Here is a 23132-nt window from a genome sequence, read left to right as displayed (position 1 = left end):
AACAATAGAAACAGGCTTAGCAGTTACAACCTATTCACAGACTTTCAAAGGTTTAAAAAAGAGGACTGAAAAAAGGCTTTTTGTAATCAAATTTTACTCAGACAATCAAGTTTAATCCATTAGTCATCACAGCCCTTTTTCACAGTGCCTATTTTTACTCACAAACCAAAAAAAATAAAGTAAATAAATAAATAAATAATAAATAAATAAATGACTTACTTGAGTGACACCAGATTTTTTTTTAATCTGCCTCCCTGAACAACAGACATCTTCAATGGGATTGTATGGTTCAGATCCACAGTAGAGTGTCTCGGAGCGAGCTGAGCCTGCAGTAAAGTATATACCGAGCGAGTGAGCAAGGGAGAGGAAGCAAAAGGGAGGGGACAAAGTATGCACATGATTGAATTTAAAAACATTTCAAAGAATTTTTCTCTCAGTTTGTTTAAAGACAAATAACTACATTACACTGATGACATTGAATTACCTTTCCTTTACTACACAATTGCTGTAATACTCATAGTACTACCAATGAGTGAGAAGCATGGGCCGAAAAAGACAGGGAGAGGGAAGGAGTGAGGGACAGCATGATTCATGGATCAACACCGGAATATTTCCAATTTCCGTCATGTCAGAAGCTTTCTGTCATTTACACTGTGTGGGTTTTAGACAGCTGTATAATCCTGTATGGCTGATGTGACTCCAAAAGCATTAGAAAGCATGCAGGACATGGACCACATAAATACTTAAGGTTGCTGTTTTTGAATGCTGTGCTGAAATTTATTATTTGACGCATGATCAAGAGGCCATTCGAGCAGGAAGTCATTAAGTATCTTAGCTCGCGGGCGCCCCACTCTGTTGTGGTAACTGCCGTCTGTGAACTAACACCAAACTTCATGGATGCGTGAATCACAGCACTGTTGGAATTCCCACCAATAAAGTACCAATAACCTCTCTTTAAAATAAGTGACATTCTATAGCGTGATGTTCAAACAACTAAAATACACGGTGCTAAACCAAGTTCGCAAGTCTGGAACCCTCTAGGCCTGGTATGATTTTTGGTGTCAAAGAACTAAATAATGTCTGTATTTTTTTACTTCATGTTTATCCAATAGAATCATGCTTGTATATAAACTAGCATTAGAGTCCTACTCTTGTTTCATTGTAAAATGTTTAGGCAGATATCTCCTATTGGTTAGGACTTCAAGAGATGACAAGAAGACATGCTAGATTAACCAGAATGAATAGAATGTGAAGAAGAAGGAAGAGTCACTGAGTCACTATCCCTGATGATAATAGATGTTTTACCTTGATAGGCCATTTGTCTGGGATCCTCCACCCTGCCACACACACACACACACAGACACACACACACACACACACACACACACACACACACACACACACACATACATACATTATATATATATATATATATATATATATATACACACACACATATATAAATGCATAAACATCATCATAATTTATGTTTAACGTATTTAAGTAACCCTTGGACCCTTTGCATTGTGCATATTTGTCAATAAGCACTGGAAAAATGGGGACTGAGAATGAGAATAACAGAATCATTCACTGGTTTGTTGTGTGAGTTAAAAATATCCGACCTGACAAACTCTTTTATGACAAGCTCATTACAGCACAGACAGGAAAACAGTAGAGCTGGTCATGCAAACCACTGTTGAACACAACACTATGTTATCAATCTGCGCTTTTCACTATTGGGCCTGAGGGTAGCTGTCTCAGTTCTCACCCCTGTTAGTTCTATTACGTAACCCACTGCTACGGGCAAGGTGACTCACGTTGTCTTCTGTGAACATATGCATTTACAAACCCACTAACAAAGACATACTGCCGGAAGCACATGAGCAACTATTGAGCAATAGCAGTTAACACTAAAGGCATAATTATCTCAAAACAAAGACTGTTTAAAGACTGTTTTCTTTCTGTCTCTTTCCATTATTATTTCTTTCTAGGGCTGCAATGACCTACATAACATTATGATGGTAGTCATGCTAGTCACGGTGGTGATCACATATGGTAACCAGAGCAGGCTTCTTGTACCCAAGTGCAGCATACTGCCAGCAGTATGTCTTTGTTAGTGAGTTTGTAAATACATATGTTCACATGAGACACCGTGAGTCTTCTTGCCCGTAGCAGTGGGTTGCGTAATAGAACTAACAGGTGTGAGAACTGAGACATCTACCCTCAGCCCCGATATTATCAATCTGCGCTTTTCACTGTAGTGTTGTGTTCAACAGTGGTTTGCATCACCAGCTCTACCGTTTTCCTGTCTGTGCTGTAATGAGCTTCTCATAAAAGAGTTTGTCAGGTCGGATATTTTTAACTCACACAGCAAACCAATGAATGATTCTGTATAAACTTTGTCCACAGTTGTTCCAACAAGCCACTGATAGAATAAATCTGTCTGAAATTGCCTGACCCGCGACCCTGACGGGGAAGCGGCTTGGAAAATGGATGGATGGATGGATGAAATTGCCTGAGGCTACTTTCTTGTCCATTTCTGTGCTGTGACCTATGTATGCAGGCGGAACCCCCTTATGTATTTAAAAAACTGGATTATTATCTCTGTATATCCAAGACTAGCAAATGTTTTGTTTTAAGCTGTAAACAGCTGACCAGGCATATTAACCTGAACTGTTGAACCACATCTCACTGGCAAGCAAGCCAAATCTCTTTTCTCTTCAGTGAATGTGTTCAGACAGTCGCTTCTTAATGTGAAATATTTCACTCATGAATTAAGCAACAATAATAATTGCATTAATCATTTAAATAACCAGTAGCATGTTCCGCAGAGATGGGCATATGGCAGTTTCACATTAAATGTCATTTCTTTCATTACAGTGGCCACAGCTTATTTTAGCGGCTTTCTTGAGTAAACCAAGTTGACCAAGTGAGGTCATTCTAGTCATCTTTCATCTTTATGTTCTTGTTATGCAGCAATGCCAGAATATGGCAGCCTGAGGGTATTTGGTTTTGTTCTGACACCTCTAAATGTAAATATTGTCATTTAGAGCATTTATTTGCAGAAAATGAGAAATGGTCAAAATATGCAGTGCTTTCAGACCGCAAAGAAAACAAGTTCATATTCATTTAGAAAGGATAATACTAATGTTTTAACTCAGGAAGAGTTCTGAAGTCAATATTTGGTGGAATAACTGATTTTTGATCACAGCTTTCATGCGTCTTGGCATGCTCTCCACCAGTCTTTCACACTGCTTTTGGGTGACATTATGCCACTCCTGGCACAAAAATTCAAGCAGTTCAGCTTTGTTTGATGACTTGTGACCATCCATCTTCCTCTTGATTACATTCTAGAGGTTTTCAATGGGGTTCAAGTCTGGAGATTGGGCTGGCCATGACAGGGTCTTGATCTTGTGGTCCTTCACCCACACCTTGATTAACCTAGCTGTGTGGCATGGAGCATTGTCCTGCTGGAAAAACCAGTCCTCAGAGTTGGGGAACATTGCCAGAGCAGAAGGAAAGTTTTCTTCCAGGATAACCGTGTACGTGGCTTGATTGATGCATACTTCGCAAAGATGAATCCAACAGATTCCAGCCTTGCTGAAGCATCCCGAGATCATCACCAATCCTCCACCAAATTTCACAGTGGGTGCACGACACTGTGGCTTGTCCGCCTCTCCAGGTCTCCGTCTAACCATTAGATGACCAAGTGTTAGGCAAAGCTAAAAACTGGACTCATCAGAGAAGATGACCTTACTCCAGTCCTCTATGGTCCAATCCTTAGGGTCTTTTGCAGACTTCAGCCTGGCTCTTCTTTGCTTCTCATTGCCGAAGGGCTTTTTTCTAGCCTAACATGACTTGAGCCCTGCCTCTAGGAGCCTGTTTTGTACCATGATAATCCAATCATGAAATTTCCTCGCTACTAAATATTCCACAGTCAACTGTCAGTGGTATTATAACAAAGTGGAGGCGATTGGCAATGACAGCAACTCAGCGAAGTAGTAGACCACATAAAATGACAGAGCGGCATCAGTGGATGCTGAGGTACATAGTGGCACCCTTTCATTTAGTTTTGTCAGACATGTCTTCAGTGTATGAAAGCCATTTATTGAAACCACATCAAACACTTTGTCTGAACACATTCACTGAAGAGAAAAGAGATTTGGCTTGCTTACCAGTGAGATATAGTTCAACAGTTCAGTTTAATATGCCTGGTCAGCTGTTTACAGCTTAAAACAAAACATTTGGCAGTCTTGGATATACAGAGATAATAATCCAGGATTTCTCTAATAATTTCTCTAATAATTTCCCTATAAGAAAGTAGCCTCAGACAATTTCAGACAGACTTATTCTATCAGTGGCTTGTTAGAACAACTGTAAACAAAGTTTATACCACTGGTGCACGTATTTATGTACTGTATGTTTAATGTTACTGCTCTTTGCTGTGAATAATGGTTGTTTTTGCTCACTTTTTAGCATGACTGCACATTGCTTTGCTCAAATACAAATTTAAGAATTCAGTTTGTCTTTTCTCCAGCATGGCTAATCGGTTCTTTTTACCACGTCTGGCTCAGCAACACGATAGAGAGAGAGTGACTTACAGGTCAGTAGAATTTGCTGGCTGGCTTCCATTTGAAAGGGCTGCACTCTCTACAGGAAAGAGAAGAAACAGAATACAAGAAACATCATTTGCAGTAAATTAAATTAAAAACTTAATAAAGGAAAAAAAAATTAAAAACTGGACCTTCCTTACTGAAAAAGCCTCGTAAAACCTACGTCAAGCTGAGGACAGTGTCCTATTAGACCTTTTAATGTCAAGGAACCATGTGGTTCCAGCTTTCTGTTACTCACTACATTGCTGTGTTGTTATTCTACGACATCATTAAACTTAAGATCAACAATAACACAATGAATAATTTTGAATAATACTTTTATGGTTTTATGGTTGAATTTTGGAGCTCATGAATATCACGTCTTTTTCTGAGGATTTTTCCCCAATTTAGTTCCACCCGCTAGTTAGGACTCCCCAGATCACACATACCAGCAGAGCTAGGAGGGCAAAGACTGGCACAGGCTTCCTCCAAGGCCTGTGAAGCTCCACCGCATCTTTTGGCACTTTCTCTAGCGCAACATCATTGAACAGCACCAACTGCCATTTCTGTTACATCAACTAACAGATGCCTGCGGTGAGTAGCATCACACTGAGTGATGGGGGGAGACAGGGGTCATCCTACCCACCCAGAGATCGAGGCCAAACATTATTTGATGGTGATACTACAAGTGATCTTCTCAACTAACAACACCAACTAGACCTACACCCCTAGCAGTCCTAACAGTGAGAAATCATCCATATACATCTTTATACAAACCTCTTTCCGACTTCTGTTTACAGCATGCGCTGTCAAGATTCTCCACTTTAAGAGTATCAGTAGCACAGCAGCACTGCTTGAGTGTGTTCAGTGTTGCGTTGCCACAGCACACGTGATTGTCTGTTTCCTTGGGCCAGACAAACTGATTTATACAGCACAACTGCTTCTTGGTGTCATATGAGCCTGCGAAGGAGAAAAGGTTTGTGTGAGGATTCCAAACTGATCAGACAAAAGGCCCAAATCACCCCCATATGAGATGGACTGTCGTTCAATAATTCAACTGGTCAAAATGACAATATTTAACATGTCATCATGACACATCATGACACGATACGTCACAATATAATTTCTGACCACATCATGGATTTCAACAATACTTGAAAAACTATGAGCAACTACATGATTAGAGCTGGATTTAGTACAAGGCAGTGTCTTCTTCTTCTTCTTTTGGCTGCTGCCTTTAGGGGTCACCATAGTGGATCATCTGCCTCCATCTTGCCCTATCCATTGCCTCCCCTACTTTCACACCAACCATCTCCATGTCCACCTTAACTACATCCATAAACCTTCTCTGAGGTCTATCTCTTCTCCTTCTACCTGGCAGCTCCATCTCCAATATTCTTTGACCAATATATCCACTTTTCCTCCTCAACACATGTCCAAACCATCTCAACCTGGCCTCTCTGGCTTTATCTCCAAACTGCTCCACCTTCACTGTCCCTCTGATCTGCTCATTTGTAATCTTGTCCAGCCTTGTCACTCCCAACAAAAATATCAGCATCTTCATCTCCGCCACCTCCAGCTGAGCCTCCTGTCTTTTAGACAGAGCCACAGTCTCCAAACCATACATCATAGCAGGAAGCACTACTGTCTTGTAAACCTTCCCTTTCACTCTTGCTGCTATCCTTCTGTCACACATCAGCCCTGACACCTGTCTCCACCCACTCAATCCTGCCTGCACCCTCTTCTTCACCTCTTTTCTACACTGTCCATTGCTCTGGATGGTTGACCCAAGATATTTGAAGTCATCCACCTTTACGACCTCTATTCTTTGCATCTTCACCTTTCCACCTGCCTCCCTCTCATTCACACACATGTATTCCGTCTTGTCTCTACTGACCTTCATTCCTCTCCTCTCCAGTGCAAACCTCCACCTCTCCAGATTCTCTTCCACCTGCTCTCTACTCTCATCACAGATTACAATGTCATCTGCAAACATCATGGTCCATGGAGCCTCCTGCCTGACCTCATCTGTCAACCTGTCCATCACCATTGCAAACAAGAAGGGGCTCAAAGCTGATCCCTGATGTAACCCTACCTTCACCTTGAAACCATTTGTCACTGCACACCTCACCACTGTCTCACTATCCTCATACATGTCCTGCACCATCCTAACATACTTTTCAGCTACACCTGACTTCCTCATACAGTACCACAGTTCCTCTCTTGGCACCTTATCATATGCCTTCTCTAGATCCACAAAGACACAATGTAGCTCCTTCTGACCTTCTCTGTACTTCTCTACCAACACTCTCAACACAAAAATTGCATCTGTGGTACTCTTTCCGGGCATGAAACCAAACTGCTGCTCACTGATCTGAACCTCTCGCCTTAGCCTTGCTTCAACAACTCTTTCCCATACCTTCATGGTGTGGCTCATCAACTTTATACCTCTGTAGTTACTGCAGCTCTGCACATCACCCTTGTTCTTAAAAATGGGGACCAGTACACTGCTTCTCCACTCATCAGGCATCCTCTCACTCTCCAGGATTTTGTTAAACAACCTGTTTAAAAAGTCCACTGCCTTCTCTCCTAAACATCTCCATACCTCCACAGCTATGTCATCTGGACCAACTGCGTTTCCATTCTTCATCCTTTTTAAAAATTCCCTCACTTCCACCTTACCAATTCTCTGCACTTCCTGATCCACTATCTCTCCCCCCATTGTCCTCCTCTCTCTCTCATTTTCCTCATTCATTAGTTCTTCAAAGTACTCCTTCCATCTACTCAACACTCTCTGTTCACTCACTAGTACATTTCCCTCTCTATCCTTTATCAGCCTAACCTGCTGTACATCCTTTCCAGCTCTATCTCTCTGTTTAGCCAAACGATACAAGTCCTTTACTCCTTCTTTACTGTCCAGCCTCTCATACAGCTCATCATAGGCCTGAGCCTTTGCCTTTGCCACCATTCTTTTCGCTATGCGACTATCCTCACAGTACTCCTGCCTACTTCCTTCATCTCTCTGGTTATCCCACTTTTTCTTAGCTGCATTCTTCTTCTGAATACTCTCCTGGACTTCCTCATTCCACCACCAACTTTCCTTGTCTTCTTTCCTCTGTCCAGACGAAACACCCAACACATTCTTGCCAGTTTCTCTCACCACCTTAGCTGTATTTTCCCAGTCCTCAGGTAGCTCCTCACTGCCCCCAAGGGCCTGTTGCAATTTTTCCCTGAACTGTCTGCAACCATCCTCCTCCTTCAGCTTCCACCATATAATCTTTGGCTCTGTCTTCACTCTCTTCCTCTTCTTTGTTTCTAATCTCCTTCTACAGACAACCACCCTATGCTGCCTTGCTACACTTTCCCCTAGTACCACTTTACAATCTCCAATCTCCTTTAGGTGGCATCTCCTGCTAAGGATATAATCCACCTGTGTGCACCTCCCTCCACTCTTGTATGTCACCCTGTGTTCTTCCCTCTTCTGAAAATACGTGTTCACCACAGCCATTTCCATTCTCTTTGCAAAATCTACAACCATCTGACCTTTCGCATTTCTGTCTTTCACACCATACATACCCAGCACCTCTTCATCCCCTCTGTTCCCTTCACCAACATGTCCATTGAAGTCCGCACCAATCACCAATCTCTCCTCTCTAGGGACACCACCTACCACTTCATCCATCTTACTCCAAAATTCCTCTTTCTCCTCTAACTGACAACCAACCTGTGGTGCATATGAACTGACCACATTCAAAATTACACCATCAACCTCCAACTTCAGGCTCATGATCCTGTCTGACACTCTCTTTACATCCAGAACACTTTTCACAAGCTGTTCCTTTAGGATTATCCCTACTCCATTTCTCTTCCTCTCTACACCATGATAGAACAGTTTGAATCCACCTCCAATGTTCCTGGCCTTGCTTCCTTTCCATCTGGTCTCCTGAACACACAGAATATCTACCTTCCTTCTCTCCATCATTCTCTCCTGCAAGCTCTGTTCAGAGTCCCTACTCTAACCTCCACACTCCTGCCTTTCCTTTTCTCTCGCTGCCTTCTAACCCGCCTTCCTCCTCTCCTCTTTGATGGTCTTTGACCTACAGTAGTCCAATTTTCACCGGCACCCTGCTGGTCAACAGCACCGGAGGCGGTCGTTGTTAACCCGGGCCTCGACCGATCTGGTATGGCAATCATATTTGTGATCCGCATGATAGTTTTGGCACAAGTTTTAAGCCGGATGCCCCTCCTGACGCAACCCTCACCATTTATCTGGGCTTGGGACTGGCACCAGAAGTACACAAAGTACACCCCTAATGGCTGGTTGTGTGTGTAAAGGCAGTGTGTGAAATGTTAATCATAAATCTTTATGTCCATAGATTTTGAAGCAGAAATGAGGCATATTTCCAACTACATTCTCAGAAATAAAGGTGCTAAACTGTCTCTGGGGCAGTTCTCCTCATCTCACTGGAGTATTACCCTCAAGGGTACCTCTTAGTACCTTTAGTCGGGGGAATATAACTGAGCCATAATCCACTGAAATTATATTTTCTAAGATCTACACTCCACACACCCCATCTCATCCATACATATATACATCATGAAAATGTCTTCAAGTATCAGTTTGTTATATTTTCTTCACTCACTCCTACTTCAAGTCAGGTGCCTCACTGGTGGTAAAATCACTGTAATGCACAGTCTTTTCTAGCTCACTGCAGTGGCTCTCAGGCAGGGCCACCCAGGCGGTCCATATTTATGTGTCAGGAGCTTGAATACACTGAAGAGGCAGAGAATCACTTATTCATTTCTTGAATAGGAGTTGCTTTGGACCCGTGACCCTGAGGGAGAAGCGGCTTAGAAAATTTGTGTGTGTGTGTGTGTGTGTGTGAGTTGCTTTGGCACTTACCTGAGCCACAGCATTTTGTGTGAGCAGAGGTTTTATTCTGGATCCTTTCATTGCAGCAGATCTCATTGACGGGGTTGTAAGTCTTTGGTCCGCAGCAATATGAAGCGGTTTGACTCAAACCAGCTGTGATCTTATCTGCAAGATAATCATTAAAAGAAAAAGGATTTTACATGCAGAACTAAGACAGGAATCAAAGTGCTAAAAAAATAAATGAATATAATAAAATAATGGTGCTGTATGTCAAGATTGAGGTAAACACCCAGGACCCTAACTTACTAGAGGATCCTTGTAAGTTGCAAGTTGCACTGATGCTAAGCAATTGTTTAGCAATTTGCCACTTATTCCACATCCTTCCTTCTCTGATGTTTAGCACAGGGCAAAGCGTGTGTGTGCCTGAAAACATTTTCCCTTCGGGCTCAACTGGCATCTGGCCATACTGGAGTTGCGTAAATTCCTGGCCGGATAAAACGGAGTCAGCATCCGCTGCTGACTCAATCATATTGGCAAACTGCCCAGGGATCACGAGTGATGCAACGACTCCAAGTATAGCTGTATGTTCTAATCTGCTCTGCCTTTAATATCTGAGACAGCAGAGTCTTGATGTGAACCGTGTAACAGAAGGATTGCTCAGAGCAGGATGTCTGAGTTGACTTGATTGTTTAACAATGAGTGTGTTTACTTGCACTCAATAATCTAAAAACTGCAGAACACCAGATTTTGTCAGTAATCCGATCAATACCTTTACATGCACTTGGGTGATCAGGTAATGGGGAGACTCTGGGTCTACATGAGGCAGCAATCAACAATTGGTTTTCTGCTTGGCAACCAGCCAATAAACTCACAAAATAAGAAAACTCAAACTTTTTAAATTATTTGATGGTGATGCTACAAGTGATCTTCTCAACTGACAACACCAAATATACCTACACCCCTAGCAGTCCTAACAGTGAGAAATCATCCATATACATCTTTATACAAACCTCTTTCCGACTTCTGTTTACAGCATGCGCTGTCAAGATTCTCCACTTTAAGAGTATCAGTAGCACAGCAGCACTGCTTGAGTGTGTTCAGTGTTGCGTTGCCACAGCACACGTGATTGTCTGTTTCCTTGGGCCAGACGAACTGATTTATACAGCACAACTGCTTCTTGGTGTCATATAAGCCTGCGAAGGAGAAAAGGTTTGTGTGAGGATTCCAAACTGATCAGACAAAAGGCCCAAATCACCCCCATATGAGATGGACTGTCGTTCAATAATTCAACTGGTCAAAATGACAATATTTAACATGTCATCATGACACATCATGACACGATACGTCACAATATAATTTCTGACCATATCATGGATTTCAACAATACTTGAAAAACTTTGAGCAACTACATGTTCCATTGCAAAGAGAGCATGATTAGAGCTGGATTTAGTACAAGGCAGTGTGTGAAATGTTAATCATAAATCTTTATGTCCAGAGATTTTGAAGGTATTTCTTAAACGCAGCAGAGCTCTGTTGTATAAGATATCCGCAAAACTATATATTGTGACATATTGTGTATTATGAAGACTTTGATGTATCATTTTTGCCATATCGTCAACAAGGGACAGTCTACCTGTTATTTGTGGTCAGCCGGTTTGCAGAAAGACTACTTTTAGTTTACTTTTAGACTACTTCAAGCATCATTTACCTCTAGGAAGACTATGCTCTGAGCAATTAGACATATTTCTTAAAAAAAGGAATTGTTTCTAAAATTTGACTTAACATGTGTCTTCATTTCTGGTGATTTTTAGTTTTCTGCATCATTTGGACACGGTGTCTGTCCGTCACATTGTGTGGGCATTTCATGATGAATGGACCGATAGCAATTCGCTAAAATGACTTGGAATGAAATATGTTCACATTGACTTACATTAAAGGTAAAGAATGATTTTTGCCCTCTGCTGTAATGGTACCATTTTGGAGATACTTGTTTTCTTTGGACAGTGACGATATATAGTTGAACAACTATTGGAGTGAAAGCTTTCCTCGATTCGACTTCAGAGTTGGTCTAGTCAAACCTCAAAATCAGTTTATCTACTATGAAATAATCCACAGAGCAGAACGTCTTACAGAAGGTACCAAATGAGGCATATTTCCAACTACTAAAGGTGCTAAACTGTCTCTGGGGCAGTTCCCCTCTTGTCACTGGAGTATTTCCCTCAAGGGAAACATCTCAGAACCTTTAGTCAGGGAATATAAATGAACCATAATCCACTGAAATGATATTTTCTAAGGTATACTGATTGCACACACCTCGTCTCGTCTCCAGGACATTTATTTTACTGTTCTGTTTTTAAAACATTCAGTTCTGAAAAGGTTCAAATATGTATTTTTTACCTCAAAAAACGTATTTAAGATTCATAACTGGACCTTAAAACCACTGCTGTATCGTTGAAGGAACATTTACGTTGTTTGTACCTTCATGAATGGAAAATATACCTGAACAGAACCTTTATTTCTAATAGTGCCCTAAAGAAGTAGATTTGTGGATTATTATAGTGGATGTACTATCCAAATGACTTCTGTGACTCAGTGAAACATAGCGGCAGGTTTCACAGCCTGTCTTTCAACTTAAGCTGTTTTACAACTTTGAATCACCCTCAACTTTCATTGCTAATGCTACTGTTGAACATGTTTAGGCAGGGTGATAAGAAACAATGCTCCAGTGACACTTGGGTCATCAAAGAAACCACATCAAAGATAAATACAGGGTGATTCTAAAAGATTCATCCAATTTCAAAATGATTAAATTCACTTGTAATGCAGTAACAATGCAGTGACCTAAAATGGTTTAAATGAGCATAAAGACTGGATTGTGATTGGTTCCTAGACGCCTCACAGTTGTAAAAATATGGTGCTCTTTGAGTAACCTTGAATGGAATAATATTCATTTTTTCCATTTATCAACAGTTGACTGCCTTACTTTCTTAAGCCTGGCTATGAGACTCCATGTTAACTACATACTGTAAGATACATATGCAGAACTTCGCAAGCGAAAGTGCCGGGTGATCCAAAGTTGTTAAACTACTTACGTTGTAATACAGGTTGTAAAACCTGCCACTATCATTTACTGCATTTGGCTGACACTCTTATCCAGAGCAACTTACAATTTGATCATTTTACACAGGTAGGCCAAGGCGGTGTTAGGAGTCTTGCCCAAGGACTCTTATTGGTATAGTATAGGGTGCTTACCCAGGTGGGGGATTGAACCCTAGTCTACAGCGTAGAAGGCAGAGGTGTTAACCACTACACTATCCAACCACCACTAACTAAGTGCCACTATCATGTGACACTGAGTCATTATCATGTTTTATTGAGTAATTTGGATACATGCACTGTAATAATCCACAAACCTACTACTTTAGGACACCCTAAAACATGGAGCATGTACACAAACACTTGTCCCTCCATTTTCATGCTAGGCTGCAAAACTGAAAACTACAAAGACTGCTTTTCCATGTCAATGGAAAGGCGCCGGCATGGAAAATTTAACAGAGAAAGTACTGTTGATGTGAATGATAATAAGCTGGCAAACCAATTTACTATAATTAAATGCAATCCTGCGGATAAAGATTGTTAATTTCGCTGAACGCAGGTTCATTTGGCAATTTACGCCCTCTTAAATACATACATTAAATACATTCTTTTTATAGGCAAAGATCTCATTGTAGCAATGTTGATTTAATGTTGGGCAACACCAATGACTCAACTCTGATGTTGAATTTGATAGATCTTGCTCTTGTTTTCAAGCACAAATTCTAGAAACTTGAGGCGACAAATGTTGGCAGAATTTGGGCTTGACGGCGTTAAGTCTTATAGCCATGTGGAAGAGGTGTAAACGATGGTGCAGTGTCCTCCAACTGCTCTGGATTAGAGTGTAACTCCTAAAAATGTAAGTTGTGTTACGTTTAGCAAATGCTGAACTGAGTTTACTACGCTTTCAAAGTCAAATCAGCCCTGCACAATCGCAGAGTACAACACTGTTTCAACATTAAATCGACACCCGTACAGACATTATATCATTATAACAGCTGTTCAACCATCAGCAAGTGCTGTTGAATCAGTACTGGATCAGTGTTCAACAGCGTTGTGTTGCACCACTTCTAATCAACTAGGTTTGCTAGTCTGGTGCTAAACGTTCAGTCTGCACACGTGGATTTGTAATCAACCATGGCAGTGTGAGTTAATATGAGGCAATATGATGTTGCTTTATCTCCATTGTGATCAATTAAATCACAGCATGCTCTTCTCAGCTTATTGTGTATACCATCAGTGCTTAAAGAACATCGACTTGTCACATCTGCCACCTGCTATTCTCCTCTCGAGGTCGCTGTCTCCAGAATATTAGATGGTCTCTTGACCCTTTGACCTTTTATGTTGGCCATTTTATGTATATATACCCTGCGTTTAGTCTAAGTCTTGTTTGGTTTGTCTGCAGTTCAGAGCGTTTATGTTTCTGATTCGGTTTTCTGGTATTCTGACATTGCACTTTGTTTGTTATTGACTACTCTTTTGGACTTGCCCCATTTGGATCTTCATTGATGTATGTGGCCTGCCTTTCTGGGTTTCTGACCCTCTGCATGTTATCTACTTTGAACCTGGAATTAAACTTGCACTAGACTCCTTTACATTGTGTGAAGCACTTCATGACAGTGTTTCATTGAAGAGAGCATAATTAGTGTCGTTTAACTGTATATAGTGAAGCACATTTAGCCAAAATGTTTATTAAAAATGATCATATTTTTAAATGGGACACTACAGGAGCTTTTTTCCAGATCCTTTCCATTAAAACTTAAACACTAAATTACATACATACATATATATCATGAAAATGTCTTCAAGTATCAGTATGTTATATTTTCTTCACTCACTCCTACTTCAGGTCAGGTGCCCCACTGGTGGTAAAATCACTGTAATGCACAGTCTTTTCTAGCTCACTGCAGTGGTTCATTAAGCAGGGCCACCCAGGCGGGCATATTTATGTGTCAGGAGCTTGAATACACTGAAGGGGCCCTCAGGGCTGGTCTGAGAACCATTTATTTATTTCTTGAATAGGGGTTACTTTGACACTTACCTGAGCCACAGCATGCTGTGTGAGCAGAAGTTTTATTCTGGATCCTTCCACTGCAGCAGATCTGATTGAGGGGGTTGTAAGCCTTCGGTCCGCAGCAATATGAAACGGTTTGACTCAGACCAGCTGTGATCTTATCTGCAAGATAATCACCAAAAGAAAAAGGATTTTCTATGCAGAACTAAGACAGGAATGAAAGTGCTAAAAAAATAAATGAATATAATAAAATAATGGTGCTGTATGTTAAGATTGAGGTAAACACCCAGGACCCTAACTAACTAGAGGATCCTTGTAAGTTGCAAGTTGCACTGATGCTAAGCAATTGTTTAGCAATTTGCCACTTATTCCACATCCTTCCTTCTCTGATGTTTAGCACAGGGCAAAGCGTGTGTGTGCCTGAAAACATTTTCCCTTCGGGCTCAACTGGCATCTGGCCATACTGGAGTTGCGCAAATTCCTGGCCGGATAAAACGGAGTCAGCATCCGCTGCTGACTCAATCATACTGGCAAACTTCCCAGGGATCACAAGTGATGCAATGACTCCAAGTATAGCTGTATGTTCTAATCTGCTCTGCCTTTAATATCTGAGACAGCAGAGCCTTGATGTGAAGCGGGTAAAGGAAGGATTGCTCAGAGTAGGATGTCTGAGTTGACTTGATGAAATTAGCCAGAATGGGGGAATGTACCATGCTTGATACACACTATCCTGATCATCCGGCAGGTGATTTCATTCCTGAAGCTGAGAAACTTTTGGATGAATCTACTTAGGAGATCAAATTCATAGCTTAATGTCAACACTGTTCTGGGTTACTTGGTTTGCTAAAAATCAGTTTAATGCAAGGTTTACTGATAAATAACTTTGCAGAACAACATTAAGGTCAGTTTGCTGATTAGCAGTTAGCAGCTATCTTAATAAATCAATCAGATTAAACATTCGTGATTAAAGCAATCGCCCTTATTCACCAAAAGAGCACAGATATTTTCGCCTTTGATGATGTACAAACTACACTGTGTCTGATTCATGAAACCTTCGTGTGACATAGAAACCAGCGAACTTTGAGTGCAAGTTCCATCAAGACCCTGAGTACCTGTAGCTCATTTACATGTAATTATGTTCAGATGTGGTTCAGATGTTTCAAGAAAGAGCCAATAAAACAGCAGCTTGTGAACCAATGCCTGTGCTGGTAGGCGGAGTTTGAGGTCAAGCAGTGCTGAACCCTCACTGCTCCCCCTACAGGCCAACCGTTTAAAATTATGACAACAGGAAAGTATCAAATTTTCCTAAAATAACAGATTTAAACACTGTATTATTATATTATAGTGACAGATTTGAGCACAAACCTTGTTTTGTATTTTTTAATTTTTGCAAAGTGTCAGTAGTACATAATAAAAGAACAGTTTAATGTCTTTAAATTGAATGTGAAATATATGTTTTTATCAATGTTCATGTAAAATAAGCACATCTATTTTTGTACTGGATTGCCATGTGCATAAATTATTTGTATTAATGTTATTTTTTTATTATTATTATTGGTATTATATATTATTTTTATAATAGTTTTAGTTAGTTAATCTCAAATCAAGCCTTTTTTCAGGGCCTGGGCTGGAGGTCAGGCGACCAGCGTTGTGACCAGAAGGTTGCTGGTTCGATCCCCTGAACCAACAGTATGTGACTGAAGTGCCATTGAGCAAAACACCTGAGCCACAACTGCTCCCCGGGTGCTGCAGATAGGGCTGCCCACTGCTCTGGGCAAGTGTGCGTACTGCTCTGTAGTGTGTCTTCACTTGTGTGTATGTGGTGTTTCACTGCATGGATGGGTTAAATGCAGAAGTGAAACGTCCCCATTTTGGGACTACGTAGGGTCACTTAACAATAATATTAACTAATAATAATTAAGAATAATAAATTTACATGTACTCCTAATAGACATGAATTTGATCATACAGATACGCCAAAGACGAGATTGAAAAATCGCATAATAGTCAGCGTACTAATTTTACGACCAGTTTGGCCAAATTGATGAATAAGGGTCACTGTATGTAGAGACACATATCACTGCAAAATCCCAATCCCAATTGCACAGGGAGTTACAGTTCCACTTACTTTCATCCAGAATAAGCTACTATGCATCAATTCAGCATAGTGAAAGAATTTTCTGGACTTTGCATGTGTTCCCACGGAAATTGTTGGAATATCTCTTCAGAAAATTGATAGGAAGGCAGTTTGCTTCTGCTTCACATCCACTCATATGGGTTGAAGCCTAAAACCAAAATGCCTGGTATGTAATGAGTGACAATGTGGCCTCATGACACCACAGAGAATTTAAGATGATGTCTGGATTCAACTTGGACTCAAGTTACAACCTGGATGACTAAGCGGATGCATTTACATCTTACATAAGAGACTTCCCATCAAAGATTCATATCTGTATAACAATAACAAAGCCCGGTTCTTCAATGAGCTCAGGAAATTGCACCCACCCAGGAAGAGTCTTATAAAAGTGCCGATACATACAAAAGGGAAAAGCACAGGAAAGCCATAAACATTCGGAAGAACCGCCACCTCCACAACTTCCTCCTAATCAAGGATCCTTCTCACATCCCTATGCTTTAAATAGATGCATGTGCATATTGTAATGCACATAACTACTGTCTATGCCTTTCCATGATCCTTCTGAATAAGAACCTCTCCAACTTTCCTTGATGCTGGAATTTTTTTAAGACCTCAGTGTCACTGCTGGACTGAGAATAGTCCACCAACCAAAAATATTCAACCAACAGCGTCCTGTAACCACAAATGAAGGACTAGAGGATGATTAGCTAACAGCAAGGGATGAGCTATCATCTCTGGCTTTACATCTAAAAGGTGGACCAACAATGCAGATGGGTCTAATAGAGTGGACAGTGAGTGGACACCGTGTTTAAAAACTCCAGCAGCACTGCTGTGTCTGATCCACTCAAACCAGCACAACACACACCAACACACCACCACCAGATCAGTGTTGCTGCACTACTGAGAATGACCCACCACCCAAATAGTACCTGCTCTGTGAGGGTCCATAGGGGTCCTGACCACTGAAGAACAGGGTAAAAGGGGGCTAACAAAGTATGCAGAGAAACAGATGGACTACAGTCTGTAACTGTAGAACTACAAAGTGCACCTATATAGTAAGTGGAGCTGATAAAATGGACAATGAGCGTAGAAACAAAGACGAATTAAAGGACGTGAACAACTTTCATTTTAAATTCCGCTGGAGTGATGCCAGTTGTTTCAGGGTGGTCCAGTGTCTGAGTCCTTTCTGGTTTTCTCCTTTTAGTTAAGCTGTTATTGTCAGATATCACATTCTCTGTTTTACATATAACCAAACAGAACAATACTAATTCCATCTAATGACCCTTACTGCACTTCAGTTGAGGCTATTGTGCTCATGGAGGGACTGGGACTGTGGGAGACTGGAAAATCCTGGGAAGATTCAACATTGTTTGGACATAAAGCTTCTTATTGTGCTTTGCTGGAGTCCGAGAGCCTTAGAAATGGCTATATGGCTGTCCACACTGAAATAAATAATTCACTTTCTTTGTCATCTCCTCCAGAAATTCTTTTGATTGCGGTACAGTGTTGCTTGTTGAGACCTCTGGGCCAACTTCACATTGCTAGAAAGGTTCTTTTGAAGTGGCCTTTAGATTCAGCAGGGTTGTGAGTTATCAGGCGTGTCTAGTTTCATTAAACCAAACTATCAACTAATTTTAGTTAATTAAGTAATAAGGGAAGCAATTGCTTTTCCACACAGGGCCAAACTGTCAAATCAAGACTGAGAGATATGCAAAGGTAAGGGGGTGAATACTTTTTCACAGCACTCTGTACTTAGAAAAGCATTAAAATTGCCATATTGCCAGTACAGAGGGGGAATCTAGTGACCCCAGTGCATCACTTTGTTCAGTAAGATTTTTCCAAAGACTGTTCATAAAGTGCTCCCCTACATTTGACTCTCATTACTTTTTCAGACAGAGGCACAGACAGAGCAGAGTCAGAGTGTACACTGTCTCCACATCCCACTCAACCATGTATTTAGTGGAGACAGTTCAGTCTATGACTTCTGAGTTTGTATTTGTTCCAGTTCCAGTTAATTTCAAACAGACAGTCTGGAAAAATTAATACTTTGATAAAACAAGCCAAGACTGATTCCACACGTTGGGCTAACACATTGGTTTGAGGCTACATTGTCAGTTTGGGATACTACAGCATAATACTCATTTCAAATATTGTGTATTTATAAGGCTGAATGCTCTACCAAAGAGAAAATGTAAACATTAACATATGGCATATTTTTATTGGCTTATTTATCCTTATTTTGGCTGTGTCAAATCAACTGTATCATATAGAAACAGAGTTTTCATTTTGTGGAACATTACACTCATGTCTTTAGAGTGTCATAATAACGCTTCAGCTATTAGCTAATATGTTCACACACTAGCCCAGGCAACCTAATGTAAACTTCCACCTTGGGAGTCACAATGTTTTATGTCCATTTTAGGATAATTTTATTTTTACCTACAAATCGGATTCTGCTGTGGAGCTGCAACAGGGCAGTAAAAGAAGGGGGGGTCCATTTATAAGTAACCAGTGCTGAATTCCGTCTGATTGGGGTCCAGTGCATTTAAACCATCACTCAAACACTTTCAGAGGTCTCCAGGGACATATATAACATTTGCTGTGCGGATGATAACAGCTGATTTAGAAGCAGAGAAGCAGGTAATAATGGGATAACAATGGGATAACAATGGGATAATAATGGGCAAATCTGCAGAGCTGTGCATCAAGTAAACACGATTCTGGGCTGGAACATAAGCCAGAACGTGAACTCAACCAGATAAGTCTAAAACAAACATGTATGCACACTTCTTCTGATCTTCTAAAACAGCAACGTGTGGGTAACGTCTTGGAGAAACAGGAAAAACACAACTTTCCTCGTTTTCTGTACTTTCACCATCCACTTTAATAGCATCTATGGTTTAAACTACTTTCTCAGAGGGCAGTCAGTCAAACACAGTTATTACAACTGTTATTACAGCAATTCCTTGCTGAATACATTGTAATACATCCAATTTTCAGTGCGAAAAATATTCTCCCATGTATTACACTCTTAAAACATAATTGGCTTGCAGAGCATAGAAAAACCTTTTTTGATCTCTTAACATATTTTTCAGTGGAAGGTTCTTTAAAGAAGCCCTCCATTATGATAGACTGTTTATTTAACTCAATAGGGCAAAACTAGCGCAGAATAATCCAGCAGAGTTGGGCTGTTGCCCTACTCAAACCAGCCACAGATGTTTTGGAATTGAGCCCTCTTTAGTTAGACAAACAGTTCGGCTAAGTGGCAGTGATTGCAAGATCTAAACTGGATTCAAAGTCCTTATTTGAAGACCTCTCTTCTATGGCATCGTTCCAACCTATGCTTTTTGGCACCCTTTAGAGTCAACCCAGCTTCCTCTTTCACCCACTTCTCCCACAACTGGACCATCAGTCTCATTGAAAGTAAATGATCCATTTTCTCATTAGAGATAAGAGTCATTTTTACACACTTGCAAATCATCACTGACAGGACACACCTGTTAATCCCCATTTCCCTCTGTTTTTACTTAGAGTTTTTACTAACAGTTTTTACTAATGTGTTTTCATTAACCTCCCTGTAGTGATGATATACGGCTCACCCTTGATCAGGAAAAAGCATAAGCGATTGTCCACTAATTATACTAAATAGTGTGTTTTTGTCAGAACAGCCAGTGGAATTACATTGCCATGTGGGGAAGTCCAGACAGTTAACTGTTGTCTTTGAAGGATAAACAAAACCTCCCTTTAAAATGATCTCATTTGATCTACCAGATTAACTTTTGCCCCAACAACATTATCAGAACATGTCACAACAGCAGTGTTACATGCCACCTTGTATCACCCACATATCAACCACAGGCATGTGTGCTAATAAATTAAAAGTGAAAGGCTGACAGTGATTTGGATACAGTTGTAAACAGGCGTTAATGCAGCTGTTAGGCAGACGGTCAAGCAGTGACCGTAAAACTGGTCCTGATCAGCTGATTTCACATAAACTCCATAGAGCTCTTAATCACAAATAAACAAAGAAGCAGGTCCCCCTAACAGTCAACACTAGCCCAGATATTCTGCTGTTATTATTTCAGTGTTTTGACTTTTCAGCCTCAGCGTGACTCCAAACGTCTGATGTAATATGCATTGGAAAATTGGAAAATCCCTCTAACTGGAAAACAAAGGAGCTACTTACTGTTACAGCATGAGCTATCCAGTTTGTTGTAGGCAGTGGTTCCGCAGCAGGACAGGTGAGGACCTTGAGTTACACTCCTGTCACAACAGGTGTACTTCTTAATATCATATAACAGGTTTCCACATTGATTGCTATAAAAAAAAAAAGAGAGAACTCTTTTATAGCCATCTATCTGGCTTTATACACACAACTGACACATGGCATTCTGAGCTGTTCTGAAAGAAGAGAAGATTTACCTGGATTTCTCATCACTGTCGCAAAGATCTGCAAAAAAGAAAAAAGAAAAAAAAAAAAAGAAGAGGAAAGAGTCCATTAGTCCAATTATCCTGAGATAACTAAGTCAGTTAGGTTCATTTCATGGTGGGGTTCCAGTTGTCTCGCTGTGTAATTAAAGACTGCCTGCAGTCAGCTGGAGTCTGGCTCGCACCACGTTAACATGCTGTTAACCATAACCATATCTGAAGAGAAAGTATGAAATCTTTTAGCACTCAATAATGTCTTCAGATTTTTTCCAGCAGATGGAGCTACACAGCACAACTTTTGAAAAAAAGTGCTATAATAGACAAGTGAGGCAGAAGCCTACTTTCTGCACATATAAACTTTGCCCGTGTTTACAACTCGATGCAGCAATCACTGAGTGACTGATGATACAATAGGATAATAAAGAGACTAGTAAAGTACTTAAATGTTAATGTAGTGGGTTGCAAATATATATATATATATTTAAGATCATGTCTGGTGGTTCAATCACCATAAATTCTGACACAATTTAAAGAATAAATAAAAAATGATACAAATGGAGATATATAAATATGTATATGTATATATATATATATATATATATATATATATATATATATATATATACATCACTGTTATCAGAAGAATACCTTGTATCTTCAAAATAGCAACTTTACAGGAGAAGGATAAAGCCTACTTTGCTTTTAATGTAAGTCAATGGAACCAGACATTTTCACAAGTCATTTGGGGTCAATATAATGGGTAACAGGTATTTTAAAATTATGTCAAAACCTGAAAAATGACAAAAGTGGAGACGAGGTTTTCCTCCAACAACAGTGATTTTATATATACTCTTTCTCTCTCTCTATGTATATATATATATATATATATATATATATATATATATATATATATATATATATATATATATATGAGTACATGATACATCAAAAATCTTAAATATTAAAATAATACTTACAAAACTATATATTTATACTACTAAATACTAAAACACTCAGACACACACAGCCTGCACAAACCACACACTTACCTTGAGCAGAGGAGGTCACGCACAAGCCCAGCAAAACTATAAAGGGGAAAAAGAAGAAACCCTTTAGACTGAAGAGAAGAGACAAGACAGGCAACATACAACATACATTTACAGTCAGTGTAAACAAAGCTGAGGCGCTGAGATGAAAAGTCAGATGATGCCCACTTACTGCAGCACAGAGCGCAGCGCGCCATGACGCACAGCTGTCTGAACATCTGAGCAAAAAGGCGCGGGATTTAGCTATAAATACGGACTGACTCCGCCCCCTCACCACCGTGGGGGTATGTGGTGATCATTAACTAACACGGCCAATTTAAGGTGGCCCCGTCCTGCGCCCACTCCCACGCTCTTCAGCTGAGCTCAGGGCGACCTTAAATTGAGTGCAGTCAGGAGCAGAGCATCAATGGGGGCGTCAGTGGGGGCGTCAACATCTCACCATAGAGACACTAAACAAAGGGTGTGGAACCAAAGGTGTGGTGGTGATTGATTTAGATCACAGAGGCTGGTCATTTCCACCGTGAGACTGTTCAGAGAACTAATACCATCATCAGTGACGAACGAGTGAGGAAAGACCTGGTGACCATCACTGCGTGACCAGTCCAGCACTGGACGCGGGAGAACGCATGGAGCTCACGCACGCTCACACGCACATGCTCACGCGCTGCTGTGATGCTCTCCTCCTCCCTCTGTCTCCTCAGCAGCAGCAGCAGCAGCAGGGAGGCGGGGAGACGGGGAGGGAGGGAGGGAGGGGAGCGGGGCGGTGCGGGGCGAACTCTCTCCAGGCTCCTCCCTGAGCAGCTCAGCGGAAAGGCTTTCAGCTCATACGGAGCTTCGCTAAACGCACCCGTTATCGCAGAACAGCACAGCGATCATAAGCGCGCTGGGCGTCGGTTATTCCACAGCTGCTGCGGCCGCTGCGCTCAATTGACTCGGCGCTTCTGAGCCA

The 23132-nt window shown here is 40.8% G+C and overlaps 1 protein-coding gene across 2 annotated transcripts in view; it reads right to left on the bottom strand.

Annotated features, from left to right (window-relative positions):
- The window catches only part of LOC108429898 (progranulin-like), a 35002-nt gene extending 12557 nt beyond the window's left edge, over positions 1–22445 (bottom strand). Inside the window, exons 1-11 of one of the 2 annotated variants that reach the window (XM_017701968.2) lie at positions 22356–22445; positions 22187–22222; positions 21132–21159; positions 20896–21026; positions 14600–14734; positions 10476–10658; positions 9496–9630; positions 5370–5552; positions 4602–4650; positions 1306–1337; positions 220–326 (exon numbers count right to left, since the gene is read on the bottom strand). In XM_017701968.2, the coding sequence (XP_017557457.1) occupies positions 220–326; positions 1306–1337; positions 4602–4650; positions 5370–5552; positions 9496–9630; positions 10476–10658; positions 14600–14734; positions 20896–21026; positions 21132–21159; positions 22187–22222; positions 22356–22401 (1065 nt within the window). In that variant the 5' untranslated portion in view covers positions 22402–22445. Of the gene's footprint in view, positions 1–219; positions 327–1305; positions 1338–4601; positions 4651–5369; positions 5553–9495; positions 9631–10475; positions 10659–14599; positions 14735–20895; positions 21027–21131; positions 21311–22186; positions 22223–22355 lie in introns of those variants that run through there. The other variant, XM_017701969.2, reaches the window with a different exon arrangement.
- Positions 22446–23132: the final 687 nt, after the last annotated feature.

This window comes from Pygocentrus nattereri, chromosome 7 (genome assembly GCF_015220715.1).
Source record: "Pygocentrus nattereri isolate fPygNat1 chromosome 7, fPygNat1.pri, whole genome shotgun sequence".
NCBI lineage: Eukaryota > Metazoa > Chordata > Actinopteri > Characiformes > Serrasalmidae > Pygocentrus > Pygocentrus nattereri.
The sequence above is the reverse complement of the archived record's forward strand: the minus strand, read 5'-3'. Positions and strand labels throughout refer to the sequence as shown.